We start from the raw sequence: 20,765 nt of genomic DNA, 5'->3' as shown, positions 1-20,765 counted from the left end.
CTACCCACCGGTTTACTATTGGTCTACTGCTGTCATCCCACTACCTGTAATTCACTATTAGTCTACTGCTGTGATCCCACAACTCACAGTTCCACTATTAGTCAACGGTTGTGATCCCAGTACCCGTAGTTCACTATTAGTCTACTGCTGTGATCCTGCTACCCGTAGTTCCACTATTAGTCTATTGCTGTGATCCCGCTACCCGTAGTTCCACTATTAGTCTACTGCTGCGATCCCACTACCCGCAGTTAACTATTAGTCTGCTACTGTGATCCTGCTACCCGTAGTTCACTATTAGTCTATTGATCCCACTACCCGCAGTTCCACTATTAGTCTACTGCTGTGATCTCACTACCCGTAGTTCACTATACTATCAGTCTACTGCTGTGATCCCAGTACCTGTAGTTCACTATTCGTCTACTGCTGTGATCCCACTACCCGTAGTTCACTATACTATCAGTCTACTGCTGTGATCCCAGTACCTGTAGTTCACTATTAGTCTACTGCTGTGATCCCACTACTCGCAGTTCCACTATTAGTCAACTGCTGTGATCCCACTACCCGTAGCTCACTATTAGTCTACTGCTGTGATCCTGCTACCCGTAGTTCCACTATTAGTCTATTTCTGTGATCCCGCTACCCGTAGTTCCATTATTAGTCTACTGCTGTGATCCCACTACCCGTAGTTCACTATTAGTCTACTGCTGTCATCCCACTACCCGTAGTTCACTATTAGTCTACTGCTGTCATCCCACTACCCGTAGTTCACTATTAGTCTACTGCTGTCATCCCACTACTCGGCGGCTTACTATTAGTCTACTGCTGTGATCCCACTACCCGCAGTTCCACTATTGGTCTACTGCTGTGATCCCACTACTCGCAGTTCCACTATTAGTCAACGGTTGTGATCCCACTACTCGCAGTTCCACTATTAGTCAACGGTTGTGATCCCACTACCCGTAGTTCACTATTAAGTCTACTGCTGTGATCTCACTACCCGTAGTTCACTATACTATCAGTCTACTGCTGTGATCCCACTACCCGTAGTTCACTATTAGTCTACTGCTGTTATCCCACTACTCGGCGGCTTACTATTAGTCTACGGCTGTGATCCCACTACCCGCAGTTCCACTATTGGTCTACTGCTGTGATCCCACTACTCGCAGTTCCACTATTAGTCAACGGTTGTGATCCCACTACTCGCAGTTCCACTATTAGTCAACGGTTGTGATCCCACTACCCGTAGTTCACTATTAAGTCTACTGCTGTGATCTCACTACCCGTAGTTCACTATACTATCAGTCTACTGCTGTGATCCCACTACCCGTAGTTCATTATTAGTCTACTGCTGTCATCCCACTACTCGGCGGCTTACTATTAGTCTACTGCTGTGATCCCACTACCCGCAGTTCCACTATTGGTCTACTGCTGTGATCCCACTACCTGTAATTCACTATTAGTCTACTGCTGTGATCCCACTATTTGCAGTTCCACTATTAGTCAACGGTTGTGATCCCACTACCCGTAGTTCACTATTAGTCTACTGCTGTGATCCCACTACCCGTAGTTCACTATACTATCAGTCTACTGCTGTGATCCCACTACCCGTAGTTCACTATTAGTCTACTGCTGTCATCCCACTACCCACCGGTTTACTATTGGTCTACTGCTGTCATCCCACTACCTGTAATTCACTATTAGTCTACTGCTGTGATCCCACAACTCGCAGTTCCACTATTAGTCAACGGTTGTGATCCCAGTACCCGTAGTTCACTATTAGTCTACTGCTGTGATCCTGCTACCCGTAGTTCCACTATTAGTCTATTGCTGTGATCCCGCTACCCGTAGTTCCACTATTAGTCTACTGCTGCGATCCCACTACCCGCAGTTAACTATTAGTCTGCTACTGTGATCCTGCTACCCGTAGTTCACTATTAGTCTATTGATCCCACTACCCGCAGTTCCACTATTAGTCTACTGCTGTGATCTCACTACCCGTAGTTCACTATACTATCAGTCTACTGCTGTGATCCCAGTACCTGTAGTTCACTATTAGTCTACTGCTGGGATTCCACTACTCGCAGTTCCACTATTAGTCAACTGCTGTGATCCCACTACCCGTAGCTCACTATTAGTCTACTGCTGTGATCCTGCTACCCGTAGTTCCACTATTAGTCTATTGCTGTGATCCCGCTACCCGTAGTTCCACTATTAGTCTACTGCTGTGATCCCACTACCCGTAGTTCACTATTAGTCTACTGCTGTCATCCCACTACCCGCAGTTCCACTATTAGTCTACTGCTGTCATCCCACTACCCGTAGTTCACTATTAGTCTACTGCTGTCATCCCACTACCCGTAGTTCACTATTAGTCTACTGCTGTCATCCCACTACCCGTAGTTCGCAGTTCCACTATTAGTCTACTGCTGTAATCCCACTACCTGTAGTTCCACTATTGGTTAACTGCTGTGATCCCACTACCCGCAGTTTCACAATTAGTCTACTGCTGTGATCCCACTACCTGTAGTTCCACTATTAGTCTACTGCTGTGATCCCGCTACCCGCAGTTCCACTATTAGTCTACTGCTGTGATCCCGCTACCCGCAGTTCCACTATTAGTCTACTGCTGTGATCCCACTACCTGTAGTTCGCAGTTCCACTATTAGTCTACTTCTGTGATCCCGCTACCCGTAGTTCCACTATTAGTCTACTGCTAGGATCTTGATACATGCAAATTCCCTAACATCATCATAATACTAGAGAGGTCAAGGATGCACTCTCAAAGCACCCTCAGCTGCACCAGGACGGTTGGGTGCAGAGTGCTGAGGCCCAATGTTATCCAATGGGGGATAGGGGGCCTCCGGTTGGTGGCTGCTCACGAGTAAGCCACAAGGTTGAGGGAGCAAATCTCCTGGACCTAAGCCCAGGGCAAAGGGGTGTTCAAGTTAGCACCCAAGGTGCACCCATAGCGGCACTAGGGCGGCCGGGCTGCAGGCGTTGTCGGGAATCTCAAGGCAGGTCAGGGATCACCAGATCCCAGGTCAGGATCGCTAGGGAGACCTCCTTTTGGTGTTGGTCCAGAAACATGTATGGGGTTGGCAGCTGGTGAACAGCCAGTCAGCCTAGACACTAGAGTCAGGTAGTTTTTCAGGGGGCATCTCTAAGATGCCCTCTGAGTGCATTTTTCATTAAATCCCACACTGGCATCAGTGTGGGTTTAATGTGCTGAGAAGTTTGATATCAAACTTCCCAGTTTTCAGTAAAGTCATTATGGAGCTGTGGAGTTCGTAATGACAAACTCCCAGCACCATATACTCTTTATGGCTGTACTGCACTTACGAAGCCCAAGAATAGACTTAGGCACTGTAGGGGTACAGGGCTCATGCCACTGTATCCTCACCAATGGTATAGTGCACACTGCTAGAAGGATGGCCTACTAGGCAGTGACTGTAGGCATGGCACACAGGGATGTGTGCCATGTCAACTCTTCACTTTTCTCTGAACCACAACACACAGCCTGCAATGGTAGTGTGTGGGTGTGAAGGTACAGGGCCTCTAAGGGTGGCACAATATGTGCTGCGACCCTCAGAGGCTTTACCTGGTCACAGGGCCAATGGTACCTTTTACAAGGGACTTACATGTGGCCAGGGAGGTGCCAATTTGGGAGTACAAAGTACAGTGTTAGGGAAAGAACATAGGCCCTGGGTACCTGGTTGGCAGGAACCCATAGCACACTCAGTCAAAGTGCATCAACATTAGGCAAAAAGTGGGGGGCAACCATGCAAAAAGGGGCACTTTCCTACAGTAAGTAGCCAGTAACCGGGCGGTGGTGGGATAAGTCCACACAAGTTTGTTTACTTTCAACTCCCAATTCTTACAAGTTTTAACTACTAATTGTCTGCAGCTCATCAAGACTCTATTGAAGCGCTCTACAGCACCATTACCAGTTGGATGTAAAACTGCAGTGTGCTTCGATACAATTTTGTTTCTGTCCAAATACTCATTCACCATACTCGAAAAACTGTGGACCATTAACACTGCAACTGGTGGCTAGCGAAGCGAGGGATTGTGCCTGCTGTGTATTGCTCAAGGAGAAGTTGTCTCCATAGCCCAGAGAAGCCTACAGACTTCAATGGCCAGCCGATGGGCCTCCTGTTCGCAGCACACAGGGACTGGGTCTGCTGGGGCAGGCTGGCAGCCCATAGTCTTCAAGCCGCTATCAACGCCAAAGAGCAGCACCACAGAGCTGCACCAGAGTTCGCTGAACCTGGGAGTGCTGTTGGAGTGCTCCTAGGACCCTCAGAGGGTGAGCTATCGACTCAGAAAGGATTAACCGGTGACCGTGACACCGGGCAACTGGTAGTTTAGTGGCGACTGGACTTTGGCCAGACTGGAGAGGACCTTGTGAGATGTTGACCATGTAACCAGGACCCCTGTACCATGTTCGTGTACTGAGGAGTGTCGACCGCGTCCCATCCACAGCATCCTTGGAGCATCTTCAGCATCCGTAATCCCTTTCATAAGGACCACTCCATAGGAATCCATTGCAAGGCGAATTTAGTGCTGGAACTGCTAGAAGACTGCTTCTTCTGAGGAATTAACTGCTTCTGAGGACCTTGTTGGTACCCTGGACTAGCTTGTCGCTCCAAGTAAATTTAACAGACTGCTTTGATAATGTCCCAAGTTTTTCTCAAAAACGTTTAAGTGTCGTTTTGTTGAAAATTCCAATGCTTTTATGCAGATGAGTGAAATTTTTTGATTTATTATTTCTTGTAAATTACATATCTACGAATCCCTCTGTTGGACCTTTTTCGTATTGGTGTCTAATTCTTTAAAATACAGTCTATTTTTATGAATTGGTGTCGGATTTCTTGAGTGTCGAGTTGATCTCTGATTCAAATGCTTTGGTGCAGTTTAAATGCTGTACACTACTTCCTGGGTGCAAGCTTGCTGCTCAGTGCCACAGCTACCCAGGGTTGAGCTGAAGGTTCCACAAATGAAGCCCAAGGGTCCTGAAGGGGTTGGCGAGGGTATTACAGGGTGAGGTCGCACAACCAAGCTATATATGACACCCCATTTCGTCACAAGGTGTTATCACCATTTGCCCACAATCTTTCTTGTACATTAGGGTCATTGGTGTGCGTCACACCTTGACCTATAATAAGATCACCCTGAAGACTCTCAAACTTACATGAAATAGTCAGTTTTTAGTACAGGTTGTTGGAACAGCCACAATTCTCAATGGTTCCCGGAAGAACTTGGTTATGATGGAAAAAATGAAAATGGTCAATAGAAATGCACACTGAAGGAGCAAAACGAGTGTCAAGATCATCCATGGCACTGGAAAAAACAACCTTCACTTTCAAATCTGTGTTTTAACTCCATTCGATCATGGATCCAATGTATGTAAAAGGATGTTTATCTTTCTTGAAGAAGGTAATTCTTCTAAATCGTTCTCAATAGTGGCAATGTAATTGAGGAAATAAGCTTTCCATTGAGGCCACATCATGACGGGCTCACTTGGAGCAGGTTTACCATGTTTAAGGGGGCGGAAGAGTAAACATCTGGGCACAGATTGTTACACTCGGTACACCCCGTTATAAAACATAGAATGCCAAGTAGACTGTATAATATCTTTAAAGCACGCACTTCATTTTATCCAAAATGTGTCCAAATCCATGTTAGGGCGCTGTTAGAAAGAAAGAAAGTTCCATACCGCCTATAACAATGCACGTTGAAATCCTTGAAGGCCCTATTCGGGCCAATATGCCCTTTACAATATGGCAGCACATAAGGGTCACGCAGTGTGATGATGAAGACTGTAGAGCTTGCCACTAAGGATTATGGGGTACATTTCACATTGATGCATGCCTCGGTACGCTCAGCGTCAGCGCGCGCGATTAATATCAGCGTGTTTCCTGTCGGCACGTAAAGTCAGCAGAAAGTAAAATTTACTATAATGATTGTAACACAGCAACTCCACTTATAAACTGGGGTCCTTAATCTCAATGTAACAGCTTGTTTCCAAAACGTAGCAAAATTATAACTTCCAATATTTGGCCAACTGTTATTTCCTCTGAAGCTGTAGCCCGGTAACACTGTGCAGATACAAGACATGACAGTGGTTCAACTGCGCCTCGTCACCCATTAGGGAGTGAAGGTTGCCACACAAGTGCTGCTGTTGAGTTGTTTCATTTGTAGAATAAAACCCCAACAAAGTACAAGGCGCACAGCAATTTCAACGGATTACAATGGATTACCTCGTCCAGCCCTGGTCACCTACATCTGTCCCCAGTCGTCATATTCCACATATGCAACATGTGGACGTACAATTAGAATGAAACACAACAGCCTCCAACAGACTTTGATAGGCAAAAGGCAAAATGGAGGGAAATTACACAAAGCCTCCTTGCGGGAGAGGCAACATCGTTTTTTCATAAATCACAAAGAATAAACATCACATCACAGAAGACTGGAAACCTGCAGCGATCAATGCCCTGCTCAAGAAGCAATCGTCTGACCCAAACCAAATGAGCAACTTCGGACCGATCTCCCTGATTCCCTACCCAGCCAAAGTGATAGCGGATACCATCAACAAGCAACTCACAACCCACCTCAAACTACACCACAGACTGGTTCACCATTGTACTATTATTACCAACCATGAAAGCATTGCCAGAAAGGATACGGGTGCTGGATACAGAAGGACATACCAAAAGAAGTACACAGGGCAATAGGGGCCGTTTCACTTACCTTCTGCCCAATGGCGGACACCAGGTATCCATTGCAGTGGCACAGCGCCGTCACCGGGCCCTTCTGCTCCTTCTCATACAGTACTTTGAACTTGTTCTTTGTCAGGGGCTGTCCCGGCTCTGGAACAACTTCAATAATGTCCATAATGAGAATCTAGGAGAGGAGTAAAGAAAATATTTATACAGCCAGCCCAGAGGAATATGAAGGAAAAGGAAGATATCAGAACATACGAAGCGATAGGATGAATATATAAAGTACAGGAGAGCTTTTGTAGGTAGTGCTGGATTTTTGTAAATTACAGGAGAACTCGTGTAGTCATGGGATAAGTCATTTACAGACCAGCTTGAGGACTCACAGGATGGCAAATGCTACTTACCGGTATGCATCTGTTCTTGGCATGTAGAGCTGCAGATCCACACACTTAGCATAGATCGCCATCTGGTGTTGGGCCCGGATGTTTGCACTTGTTTTTGTCCTGGAAAGTCTTTGGAAGTCATGAGGTAGGTGACTCCTCCTTTGGATCATAGTGCACATGGGCATCGGCTCCATCTTCAGATTGTTTTTCGCCAGCAGGGAAATGATGGAGCTTTGTAAGAAACAGGAAAGATACCCATGTATGCTGTATCTAAATAAGATGGTACTGGAACAGATAAAGGAAGCCGGGGAAGCGGGTGGGCGTGTGTGGATCTGCAGCTCTACATGCCAAGAACAGATGCAAACTGGTAAGTAGCATTTCCCGTTCGAGGCATATGAGCTGCTGATCACACACTGAGCATAGATTGTATAGCAGAACCCATCTCTAGCAGCGACCACCAGTATCTGTTGCAGTAGTTTGAAATAGTGTTTTGAGAACAGCCTGGCCCACACTAGCTTGTTGTTTTGTTTGCACATCTACACAATAGTGTTTTGTGAATGTGTGCGGTGTAGACCATGTAGCTTCCCCGCAGTTATCTAAGGGAATGTTCCCTAAAAATGCAATAGAAGCCCCAATCTTTCGTGTAGAGTGGGCTTTCAGAGGAACAGATAAAGTACGTTTTGCTTTGTGGTAGCAGATTTGTATGCATTTAACGATCCATCTAGCTATCCCAGACGTTGATATGGGATTGCGTGTGGTGGTGAGAGACACAAAAAGTTGTTTGGTCTTACGAAAAGGATGTGTTCTCGCGATGTAATAAAGCAATGCTCTTTTAACATCTCAAGTATGAAGAGCTCTTTCTGCGACTGTCTGCGGTTGCAAGAAAAATACGGGCAACTCCACAGACTGATTGAGGTGGAAGGGAGAAATGACTTTTGGAAGGAATTTAGGATTAGTTCGTAGAACAACCTTATTATGATGGATTTGCAAAAAGGTTCCTGGACAGTTAGTGCTTGTAGCTCACTAACTCTCCTAAGAGAAGTATTGGCCACTAGGAAAGCAACTTTCCATGTTAAGAATTGTAGTTCACATTTATGTAGAGGTTCAAAGGGAGGGCCCATTAGTCTGGTGAGAAGGATGTTTAAATTCCACACAGGTGAGGGTGGAACTCTGGGAGGAATTATCTTTTAAGGCCTTTCATAAAGGCTTAGATGGCAGGTACCCTGAAAAGTGATGTGTTGTCTATTTTGTAGGTATGCTGCTATGGCAGCAAGGTGCAGTCTAATAGACGTATAGGCTAAGTTGCACCTTTGGAGGTGTAGCAGGTACCCTATGATGTGTTGGATAGACACGTTTAGGGGATTGATGGTGTTATGACAATATATCACAAATTGCTTCCACTTGGCTGCATAGCAGGCTCTAGTGGTGGGACGTCTAGCTTCTTTAATGACGTTCATACAGTCAGGGGGAAGATTAAGGTAACTAAACTCTAAGACCTCAGGAGCCATATCGCAAGGTTGAGCTGAGCTGGGTCCGGGTGTCTGATCTCTCCACGGTTCTGGGTTAAGAGGCGTGGTGAGAGGTGTAATTTTTGGTGCGGAGCTACGGAGAGTTCCAGTAATGTGGTGTACCACGGTTGTCTGGCCCAAGTCGGAGCAACTAGAATGAGAGTTAACGAGTGTTGCTGTAGTTTGTGCATCACCAGTGGAATGGAGTGGGAGAGGCGGAAAAGCGTACGCAAATCTGCCTGATCAATTCATTCATATCGCATTGCCTTTGGACAATGGGCGTTTTCGTGGGTGGCGAAGAGGTCTATCTGTGGTTGCCCCCACATCTGAAAGAATGGCTGAAGAACTTGCGGATGAAATTCCCACTCGTGGATCTGTTTTGTTTGACGACTTAACAGATCGGCTATGGTGTTTTGGACTACCCGGACACGTTGGGCTAGGAGAAATATATTCTGTGGTATAGCCCATTTCCATATGCTCTGTGCTAGCTGAGAGAGCTGCAGAGAGTGTGTCCCGCTTTGTTTCTGCATGTAGTACATGGCTGTCATGTTGTCTGTGCGGACTAAGACAGCTTTGCCTGATATTTGTTTTTGGAATGCTTTTAAGGCTAAGAATATGGCTAGTAACTCCAGGTGGTTGATGTAGAGTAACCTTTGTTGAGGTGTCCATCTGCCCTGCATGGTGTGATGTAATAGGTGAGCTCCCCATCCGGAGAGCGATGTGTCTGCTGTCATGACAATTTGCGGAACTGGCTCTAGGAACGGTCACCCTTTGGAAAGGTTTTTGGTGTTCCACCACTGCTGAGAGCGATGAGTGCGACCGTCTACCAACACGAGATCTGTTAGCTGACCTTGAGCCTGGTTCCATTGGCGTGCTAAGCACTCTTGTAGAGGACGCATCCGGAGTCTTGCATGAGGCACTATAAATATGCAAGAGGCCATCATCCCTATGAGTTGCATGAACACTCGAGCTGTACGGGAGTGTTGAGGTTGAAATTTGGGGAGGAGAGCCTGCATGCTTGCTATTCTGGCTGGAGTGGGATAGGCTAATGCTTTTGAGGTGTCTATTGTGGCGCCTAGGTACTGTTGTATGTGGGAGGGTTGTAGGTGAGACTTGGGGTGGTTTACTGTGAACTCTAGGTCGTGGAGTAGTTGGATAGTCGCGTGAGTGTGATGTACACACTGGTTGTATGAGCTGGCTTTTATGAGCCAGTCGTCGAGGTATGGGAAGACGTGAATGTGTTGTCTTCTTAGATGGGCTGCGACTACTGCTAGGCACTTGGTGAATACCCTTGGTGCTGTTGTGACTCCGAACAGGAGCACTTTGAATTGATAGTGCTGCCCATCTACTACGAACCTGAGCTACTTCCTGTGAGCTGCGTGAATAGGAATGTGGAAATAAGCATCCTTGAGATATATGGTAGCAAGGAAGTCGCCTTGTGAAAGAAGAGTAAGGACCTGCTGGAAATGGTCTGAGAGTATGTATAGGTTTAGGGGTCTGAGGTCTAAAATAGGTCTCAGAGAGCCGTCCCTCTTTGGTATGAGAAAAAACAGGGAGTAGACTCCAGTGTTTTGCTGGCACAGGGGAACCCGTTCTATTGCATTGTTTTGTAGAAGGGAGATTACCTCCTGCTTTAGCAGTGATAGCTGTTCTTGTGACCTGTTTGGGTGGTATGTTTGGGGGGTAGAGGTAAGTTCGAGACAGTAACCTGATTGAACTATCTGTCGCACCCACCTGTCTGTAGTGATGTTGGTCCAGACAGGAATGAACTGTTGTAGTCTTCCCCCGACAGGAGTGGAATGGTCCAGGGGAAGCAGAGGGAAGTCATTGGGTAGGGGTGGAGGCAGTGCGGGTGTTGTTAGTCTTGCCTCTGCCCTTGTTATTGTTGCCTCTGTATCCTCCTCTCTGGTAACCTCTAGTGAAGGTTGACTGGGTGGGAGCCTTGTAAGAGGTGGAAGAGTTGTCTGATGAGTAGCCTCTGGAGTTGCCTCTGTAGGAGGAGCGACGAAAAGAACGTCTGGGAGCTTGCGATTGCAAGGCTCCTATTCACTTGGCTTTGTCCGTGTCCTTTTTCATTTTCTCCAGGGAGGAGTCTACATCAGGACCAAAGAGGTGCTCTTGGTCGAATGGTTGGTTCAGGATCGAACTTTGTACCTCAGGCTTAAAGTCTGAAATGCGTAGCCAAGCATGCCTACGCAAAAGGACACTGGTACTTACAGCTCTGGAGGCGGTATCTGCCACATCGAGAGCGCAACGAATGGAGGTATTGGTTATTAGTTTATCCTCCGGTCGTTGGCTTTGTTTTTATATTTGTAAGGGAGGTTGGCTTTGTTTTTATATTTGTAAGGGAGGTGTTACAATAGGGACTCTAACTCGTCATAATGTGCCCTATCATATCTGGTTAGCAGGGCCCAAGTGTTGGCGATGCGCCATATGTTAGCCGCTTGTAAGGCAGTCCTCTTGCCGGAGGCGTCCAAGAGTTTAGACTCTTTATCAGGTGGCGCTGCATCACCTGATGTCTGAGAATTAGCTCTCTTCCTGGAATTGGATACCACCATGGAGTCTAATGGAACAGGGCCCTTAATATAAGCTCGGTCTGTAGAGGACGCTTTGTATTTCTTTTCTATGCGAGGGTTGATGACGCGAGCCCTAACAGGATCTTTGAATACATCAGGAGCATGCTTAATAACTCCTTTGAGCATGGGTAAAGTAGATGTTGACCTTTGTGTGGTGTCGAAAGTGTCCAACAAGAAATCCTCCTCGACGGGGTCTGTGTGTAGGTCGACCCTGTGGTACTGGGCTGCTCGGTGTACGAGCTGATGAAAGCCCATGGTGTCCTCTGGTGGGGAAGGCCTAGAGGGGTAGATGTCGTCTTGCGGGAGATTAGGGACATCAGGTGTATTATAGTTATCCCAAGGGTCAGCAAAACCAGGTGGGCTGGGATCCCCTAGTGGCACATCGTCCGCACCCCCCCATGTCATCAGAGGTGTCATCATCGTCTACTGGTGTAGGAGAATGAGGTGGTGGGGGAGGGAGAGGAGGAGGTGGTGGAGGAGGAGGTGGAGAAGGGACTCTAAGAGGGGATGTAGCAATGTCCCGCTTCTTAGGTGGTGGAGCAGGTGTAGGCTTGTCCAGTGGTCTTTTCCTGGAGCTTAGTGTCAATTTACCAGTTTTAGGGGCTTTAACCAGAGTTTTTTGTGCAGGGTCTGGTCGGAAATGCTCTTCTGTTGAAGGTTGGATTTTCGGCGCCGAGTGTTTCGGTTCCGAGGGCTTTTTCGGCACCGGTTCTGGAGTGTCCTTGGGTTTGGACCCGTGTTGTTTTGCAGTCTATGTATGTTTTTTTCGGTCCCGATGATTTTTTCGGCTCCAAAGAGTGCGTGTCCGAACTCTTGGGGATTGGCTTTTTGGTCAACTCAGAGTGTTTTTTCGGTGCCGGCGAGTGGGTGCTTATTGGCTTTGGTGTCTAGGGCTTTGAGGTGGAAGCAGCAGTCAACACGGAGGAGGAGGGCGGTTTCTATTTCGGTGCCGAAGATTGAGTGTCGGCGCCGGACGCAGGCTGACCTGTGCCTGAGTCGCCTGAAGGCTTGGTAGGCTTCTTTGCTGGGTCCGAGGGCGGGGCGTGGGAAGCGGTGTGTCGGTGTGCACCTGGGCGCGAAGGTGTGACCGAAGCCTTTTTTGTATGGAGGGGGTCGGGGTTGATGTCTTTACTTACGACTCTCTGCGCCGGAGTGATTTCTTCGACGTCGGAATCATCGGCTTCAGAAGCGCTGACAAGGCCTTCTTCAATCCGCTCCGGTACATCAACGCCCTCTTGGAAGATGTCGTCGGGGATTGCTGTTGACGAGCGAGCCATGGTCCTCCGAGCTCGCCGATCCCGAATGGTCTTCTTGGAGCGGAAAGAGGCACAAGCTGGACAGTCTCTGGCCTCAAGCTCCGGTGATAAGCAGAGTTACACACCTCATGCAGATCAGTGTGGGGAAACTTGGACCCACATCGAGGACACTTTTTGAATGGCGTCCTTTCCATGAGCCAGATGCTAAGGCCCAGGTAGGACCGAAGGCCTTCGTCGATGACCGGAATCGAAGACTTCGACTTGGAAAGATGTGCGACGAGTAGGGTTCGCGATCGAGACAATACCGTAGAAAGGGTGAAAGATTGCGCGTCGAAATGGAATCGGTAACGGTTCCGAAGTGGAGCGCGAAAAACACATCCGAGCCCGATGGCGGAAAAAAAACAATCCGAGGATGGAGCCGATGCCCATGCGCACTATGATCCACAGGAGGAGTCACCTACCTAGTGACTTCCAAAGACTTTCCAGGACTTCTTGAATGGAGTTCTATCCATCAGCCCGGACCGGAGCCTGGATAGGCCCAAAGGCCGCCGTCGATGACTGGAATCGAAGGTGTGTCGAAGAAGAAGGTGATTGAGGAGATCAGGATCTGAACAATACCGCAGAGAGCGAGGATTCCGCTTCGCTCGTCGAACTGGAATGTTCGGAACCGGAGCGCGAAGTATTACATCCAAGCCCGATGGCGGAAAAAAACAATCTGAGGATGGAGCCGAAGCCCATGCGCAATACGAACCAAGGGAGGAGTCATCGACCTCGTGACTTCCAAAGACTTTCCAAGAGGAAAAACAAACTGCAAACATCCGGGCCCAACACCAGATGGCGATCCATGCTAAGTGTGTGATCTGCAGTTCATATGCCTCGAACATCTATTTCACAGGCAAGCTTATGCAGAATTTTTTAAATAGGTGCACTGACACTGCAAAGATCTTGCCTAAAAAACCAAAGTAAGTGATCTTGAGCAGAACTAAGAACGGGAAGGCAGTAATGGCAAACATGTTATAAAAAGGGTACTCACAGCCATCAGTTATCATGTAGCCATAATGCAGCAAACACTTAGGTGGAATGAAAAAACTTACAACCCAGAGTGAGAGGATTTTCATCTTTCAGTTGTTGCTTCATTTTTACTTTTGGTCATGTGGTCTTTAAACGTCTGTAGTGACAGCGCTGCACTAAACAGGCTGAGTGGTTGTTTTCAGCTGCCACCACCAGACATGTTTCTGGACCGCTGGGTCGAGAGCCTGCTGCTCTCGGGTGCCTGAAACAATGCACATCCTGGGACAAGGTGCCAAGCCTCCTCCCCCAGGATGGGCAAGGTCCACGAAGGGGACGCTTCAAAGGCTTGCCGCCTTTTTGAGCTTCTCTAGGCCACTTGCTGCTGCTCAGCAACTGGTCCCCACTGGTTTGGACCCCCACTTTGGGCGGGAGAACCGGCGGGAAAAACAAGTGAGGAAGAGAGGTGGGCCCAACTCTGGCAACTCCACCCCTCAGGTGGGGAAGGCGAGGTGAAGCCCAACTCTCAGTCCCCACCATATTGAAAATGGGGGGACCCAGACAACCAGGGTGAGGCATATACGCCCCTCCCACAGGAGGGTGGCATAATAGGGGGTGCACCCACCCCAGGGAAGGGACCCATTGGTCCCAACCTGTTACCTACCTGTAAAGCCCCTAAATATAGTATTTAGGGGCACCCCTGAACCTTGCTTCCTCAGACAAGAAACTACAAGAAGAAAAGAAGGACTGAACAGCTGTGCCGAAGCGAACAACAGGAGCAAGTCTACTGACTTGGCCTCATCGCCCTACCGGCCTGTCCCCAACTCAAAACTGCAGAAGCAAAACTCCGGTGTGTCCTGCAGCCAGCAACCACAAGAACCCAAAGGACCTGCCCCGCCCACAAACCAAAGACTTTGTCTCCCATGAACACCGCATTTGTTCACCAACCTACTCCAGCTACGGCAGGATCCGTGAGTCTGCACCACTCGGCACCGGACGCCCCTGGCCCAACACCACGAGAAGGTTTCCCAGGCGATCCTGACCAGAGATCCTGTGATCCCTGACCTGCCTCAAGCCTCCAGCCGACGCCTGCAGCCTCAAACCGGAAGGTCTCCCCAACCACGACCAGGAGCTGGTAAGGAGATCCGACCCTAAAAGGCACCCTGCACCCGGCGCCCCACGGCTTTGGGTGGCCCAACCAATGGTGCCTAACCAACCACCAGCATCCCAACTTACCTCTCCAAGCGGTGGTCGCACCCAGAAGACCTTCGTCCCCCGAGCCTGCAGTGTGTTTGCAAACCGGTGACTCCCCATTGAAAGCTACAGGGCGCCCAACGCCAAAACAGCACTCTGCACCCAGCCGCCCCAGTGCCGCTGAGGGTGCACCTTTTGTGCTGGCTTGAACCCCCATTTACCCTGAACTTGAGTCCAGGAGCTTGGCTCCCACAACCCCTATCCCCCATTGGATAACATTGGGCCTCAACACTCTGCACCCAACCGCCCTAGGGCCGCTGAGGGTGTAACAAGAGTGCATCCTTGACCCTGGGGGATCCCTGAGTCTATCCCCAGAACACCAACTCCCACAACACAGTACTTACCCTTAAACAGATAACACTCTTGTCCTGAGGAATGCCGGAGATTAAGCTTTGAACCGGCAGAAACATGTTGACCGCTATGCAGTATGGAGGGGTGGTGAGCACTTAATTTACTCATTCCACCACTATCCATTAGGTATATATTCTTCTATATACCTTTTTAATCCTGACTAGGAAATCCACAAATAAAATTATAATAGAGATATCCCTGAGCGAGTTTTAAGATTGAATATGCTACTTACCAGTATGCATCTGTTCTTGGCATGTAGGGCTGCTGACATTCATATCTGTGCATAGATCGCCGCCTAGTGTTGGGTCCGGATGTTTGCACGTTGTTGTCCTGGAAGAGTCTTCGAAGTATCCTGGGATAGGTGACTCCTCCCCTGGACTACAGTGCGCATGGGCATCCTCTCCATCCTCAGATTGTTTTTCGCCATTGTGGCAGTGATGGAGTAGATACAGAAAGTGATGACCATGCTTACAGTAATTCTGAGAGCTGCAGCTGCTACAGGCGCCGGGGAGGAGGGAGGGCGATATAATTGTCAGCAGCCCTACATGCCAAGAACAGATGCATACTGGTAAGTAGCATATTCAGTTCGAGGCATGTGGGCTGCTGAATTCATATCTGTGCATAGAATACATAGCAGTGCCCTCTATTAGCGGCGGCTACCAGTGCCAGCTGCAGCGGTCTGAAAAAGAGTTTTGAGAACAGCCTGTCCTACAGCTGCCTGCTGTTTTGATTGCACATCTACACAATAGTGTTTGGTAAATGTATGTGTAGTGGACCAGGTGGCTGCTCTACATATATCATGCAGGGGAATGTTTCCTAGGAAAGCCATGGAGGCCCCTAACTTACGTGTTGAGTGGGCTCGTGGGGGAATCGTTAATGTGCATTTAGCCTTTTGATAGCAAATTTGAATACATTTAACGATCCATCTGGCTATACCTGCTTTGGAGATAGCGTTACCTTTGTGGTGTGGCGCAAAGGAAACGAAAAGTTGTTTTGTCTTCCTAAAGATCTTAGTCCTGTCGATATAATACATGAGGGCTCTCTTCACATCTAGTGTATGGAGTGCTCTTTCTGCGACAGTTTGTGGGTTTTGAAAGAAAACAGGCAGTTCAATAGTTTGATTCATGTGGAACTGCGATACCACCTTGGGCATGAATTTGGGGTTGGTACGTAGTACGACCCTGTTGGCGTGAACCTGTATAAATGGCTCTTGAACGGTTAGTGCCTGGAGTTCACTAACTCTTCTTAAAGAAGTGATCGCTACTAGGAAAGCTACTTTCCAGGTAAGAAATTGAAGCTCGCATGAGTGTAGAGGTTCAAAGGGTGGACCCATCAGGCGTGTGAGGACCAAGTTGAGGTTCCACATTGGAGCCGGCGGGTGGCTTGGTGGAATGACTCGTTTGAGTCCTTCCAAGAATGCTTTGATGGCAGGCACTCTGAATAGAGAGAGGTGCTGCCTGGTCTGCAGATAGGCTGAAATTGCGGTCAAATGGACACGTATAGAGGTGTACGCCAGATTGCATCGGTATAGGTGTAAGAGGTAACAAATTATGTTTTGTATGGATGCGTCTAGCGGGTTAATGTCATTATTAGTACAATAAATGACGAACCTCTTCCATTTGGCTGCATAGCAAGCTCTGGTAGTGGGTCTCCTGGCCTCCTTAATGATGTCCATACAGTCAGGTGGCAGGTTTAGGTAGCCAAACTCTAGGACTTCAGGAGCCAGATCGCCAGGTTCAGCTGTTGCGGATCTGGGTGCTGAATCTCTCCATGGTTCTGCGTCAAATGCGCGGGTTTGATCCGCAGCCTTTGATGCGGCACCACGGAAAGTTCTAGAAAGGTGGTGTACCATGGCTGGCGTGCCCACGTTGGAGCAACCAGGACGAGTGTCAGTGAGTGTTGTCTGAGTTTGCGTGCCACCAGCGGTATCAGTGGTGCTGAGGGAAAAGCGTACGCAAATCTGCCGGACCAGTTCATCCATATCGCATTGCCCTGCGACTGCGGATGTAGGAACCTGGCGGCAAAGCTTTGGCATTTTGCGTTTTCGCTTGTGGCGAATAGGTCTATCTCTGGATGACCCCACTGCTGGAAGTATGGTTGGAGTACTGATGGGTGTAACTCCCACTCGTGCATCTGGTGGCTGTGTCTGCTGAGCAGATCCGCCATCTGGTTGTCCTTGCCGGGGAGGTGTTCTGCCATGAGGAACACGTTCCTCTGAATGGCCCACTTCCACATGCTCTGAGCCAGATGAGACAACTGTGGAGAGTGTGTTCCTCCTTGCTTCTGTATGTAGTACATGGCGGTCATGTTGTCCGTCCGGATCAACACGACTTTGTTGCACAAGTGTACTTTGAATGCCTTCATTGCCAGGAAGATTGCCATCAGTTCCAGAAGGTTGATGTGCATCTTCTTCTGTTGTGTTGTCCATAGTCTCTGCACTGTGTAGTGGAGTACATGAGCTCCCCATCCCTGGAGAGACGCGTCCGCTGTCAGTATTATCTGTGGGACAGGCTCTTGGAACGGTCGGCCCTTGCAAAGGTTTTGTGGATTCCACCAATGCAGAGAGTTGTATGCCCGACCGCTCACCAACACTAGGTCTTTCAGCTGTTCTTGAGCCTGATTCCACTGACGTGCTAAGTACTCCTGAAGCGGGCGCATATGTAGTCTCGCGTGTGGGACTATGAAAATGCAGGAGGCCATCATGCCTATCAACTGCATGAACACTCGCGCAGGAAGGGAGTGTTGGGGTTTGAACTTGGAAATCAGCATTTGCATGCTGTTGATCCTCACTAAATTTGGCTGAGCTGTGGCCGCCAGAGTGTCTATAGTCGCACCTAGGTACTGTTGTACGTGTGCGGGCTGGAGATGGGATTTTGGGTAATTTAGTGAGAATCCCAGACTGTGAAGGAGGTGAATGGTGCGGGACATGTGGCTGGCACATTGCTGGGCTGACTTTGCTTGAACGAGCCAGTCGTCCAGGTAAGGGTAGACGTGTATGTGTTGCCTCCGTAGATGTGCCGCCACAGTAGCTAGGCACTTTGTGAAAACCCTGGGTGCTGTTGTCACGCCGAAGGGAAGGACTTTGAATTGGTAGTGCTGCCCCTGAACAGTGAACCTGAGGTATTTTTTGTGTGAGGGGTGAATGGGTATGTGGAAATACGCATCCTTGAGGTCCAGTGTGGCCAGGAAGTCTCCCTGCTTGAGCAGCGGGAGGACTTGCTGTAAAGTGAGCATGTGAAAATGCTCGGAGAGAATGTAGCGGTTCAGGGGTCTCAGGTCTTATATAGGTCTGAGTGACCCGTCCTTTTTTGGTATTAAAAAGTACAGGGAGTACACCCCCGTACCTTGCTCGTGGACGGGTACGACCTCTATTGCGCCTTTTAGTAGCATGCTTAGCACCTCCTGCTGTAAGAGCGTTAAGTGCTCTGAGGACATAGGACGGTGTTTTGGAGGTATTGTGGGTGGAGTTGAGGTTAATTCTAGGCAGTAACCGTATTTGACAATATCTTTGACCCACCTGTCCGTGGTGATGGAGTTCCACGTGGACAGGAACCTTTGTAGCCTTCCCCCGACAGGTGTTATGTGGTCGGGAGGAAGGGAGAGGGCGTCACTGTTTGTTCTTGGGGGAGGACCTGGTGTTGCCGTATCCGCGTCCTCTGCCCTTTGTGCTTGAGCCACGATAACCACCCCGGGTGTTTTTATCGTAGGTGCTTTGTGTGTTGCCTTTGTTGTAGGTTTGCTGTGACCCCTGTCCTCTACTTGCTTCTCTATTTCCGGGGCGACGAAAGGAGCCGCTCCGAAAGGACTGCGTTTGAAGAGCCCCCATGGACTTTGCAGTGTCCGTGTCCTTTTTTATTTTCTCTAGGGTGGTGTCAACCTCTGGCCCGAATAAGTAGTCGGGGTTGACGGGCTGGTTGAGGATGTTATTTTGTACCTCAGGTTTGAATCCGGAGATTCGCAACCAGGCGTGTCGTCGCAACATGACGCTAGTGTTTATGGCTCTGGCAGCTGTATCTGCGGCATCCAGTGCACACTTGATGGATGCGTTTGTGAGGAGTTGTCCCTCCCTGATGAGGATCTCTGCACCTTCTTTGAATTGGTCAGGGAGATGTTGGAGTAATTGTTCTAGTGTGTCGTAGTGTGCTCGATCGTAGCGGGCGAGGAGCGCCTGAGTATTGGCAATGCGCCATATGTTAGCTGCCTGGGCCGCAACCCGTTTGCCGGAGGTCTCTAGCACCTTGGACTCTTTGTCCGGGGGAGGAGCATCACCTGTTGTTTGCGAGTGTGCCCGTTTGCGAGCATTCGCAACTACAATGGAATCTAGAGGTAACTGGCCTCTAATGTAGGTAGGGTCCCCAGGCGCGGACCTGTATTTCTTGTCGATTCTGGGGTTTATTACTCTTGCCCTGGTGGGTTCTTTGAAGATGTCCTTTGCTGGTTTGAGGACACCCTTTAACATGGGTAGAGTTTTTATATTCCTTTCTGAGGATGCGAAAGTATCCATGAGAAAGTCGTCCTCCACGGTGTCAGAGTGGAGTTGCACCCCATGATTGGCCGCAGCACGTTCAATTAGGGCGTTGAATGCGGCAGTGTCCTCTGTGGGAGATGTTTTTGCTCCATAGAGTTGCGGGTCCTGTGTATCCATAGGTGCACCCGAGTCTACAGGGTCATCCCAAGCTTGGTCAGGGTCCTGTTGGCCTTCAGGGTCCATCTCTCCGGGGTAGGGGACGTGGTCACCCATGTAGTCCTCCAAAACGTCAGTGTCGGAGTGTGTGGGAGAGAAGGACTGTGGATCCTGGTAAAAGGAATGGAGAGGTTCGGAAAGAACTGGTTCCGAAGTCACCGGCAGCTTTTTCTTAAGCGGGATCCGGTAGGAGTCCAAAGCTGACTCTGAAGTTATTCTCCTTTTGTGGAGCACCATCCTGCCGGTGTCGGCGTCGATGACATGTGACGGAGACGACGACGCAGGAGAGCGTTCGGCAGGCGTGAACGTGGTGTGGGTGACCAGTGTTCTGATCTGGAACAGTTTTGGGGCCGTGGATGGCGGCAGGCCAAAAGTGATATTGGTCGGTGCCGAAGAGGCCGTTGGAGCTTTTATCGGCTCGGAGCCTGACGTGTCCTGGAGGACTGCTTTGTGTTTGGTGCGTTGCGCAGCAACGGTCCGCACCTGGAGTGCCATAGAGTCCTTTGTGCCGGCCGTTTCTGTAGAGGCGGTCGTGGACTTCTTCGGTGCCGGCGAGTCATCGAGTCGAGGGGCGGCAATGGCCGTTGACGTCTTTGATGAGTGTGCCTTTGGTGGTGCTGTCGAAGCGGGGTGCGACGCAGCAGGCAGTTTGACCTTTGGGGTCGGAGCCGATTGTGTCGGTGCCGGTAGCCGAGGAGGTTTGGTGGCACCGAAGCTCTTTTTCCGTGTGTCGGCGCCGACGTCGGCTGCTGCAAGCTCGGCACCAAAATCTCGTTTGGTGCGGTCGGCGCCAATGGGTTTTGCTGGCGTCGAAGGTGTGGTGGGCCTCGATCCGACCAGCGTTACTTTCGGTTTCGGTTTCTGGTGAACCAATGCAGCTTTCGGTTTCGGAGAAGGGAAACCAGCCTTTTTGGGTAGTAATGGCTGCCGCTGAATGTCCGAGGCCGGGCCAGAGGGCGGGGCCGAAGAACTGCGGGATAGGTCTTGGGTAAGGCCCGAAGGCGATCCCTCGACCGGATC

The 20,765-nt window shown here is 49.3% G+C and overlaps 1 protein-coding gene across 2 annotated transcripts in view; it reads right to left on the bottom strand.

Moving 5' to 3' along the window:
• CPSF1 (cleavage and polyadenylation specific factor 1) overlaps positions 1-20,765 on the bottom strand; it is a 514,820-nt gene that overhangs the window by 67,562 nt on the left and 426,493 nt on the right. For both annotated transcript variants that reach the window (XM_085604356.1, XM_085604357.1), the window contains exon 31: positions 6,754-6,906. In XM_085604356.1, coding sequence (XP_085460482.1) covers positions 6,754-6,906 — 153 coding nt within the window. The remainder of the gene's footprint in view (positions 1-6,753; positions 6,907-20,765) is intronic.

Source organism: Triturus cristatus, chromosome 5_1 (assembly GCF_964204655.1).
Source record: "Triturus cristatus chromosome 5_1, aTriCri1.1, whole genome shotgun sequence".
Lineage (NCBI taxonomy): Eukaryota > Metazoa > Chordata > Amphibia > Caudata > Salamandridae > Triturus > Triturus cristatus.
The sequence above is the reverse complement of the archived record's forward strand: the minus strand, read 5'-3'. Positions and strand labels throughout refer to the sequence as shown.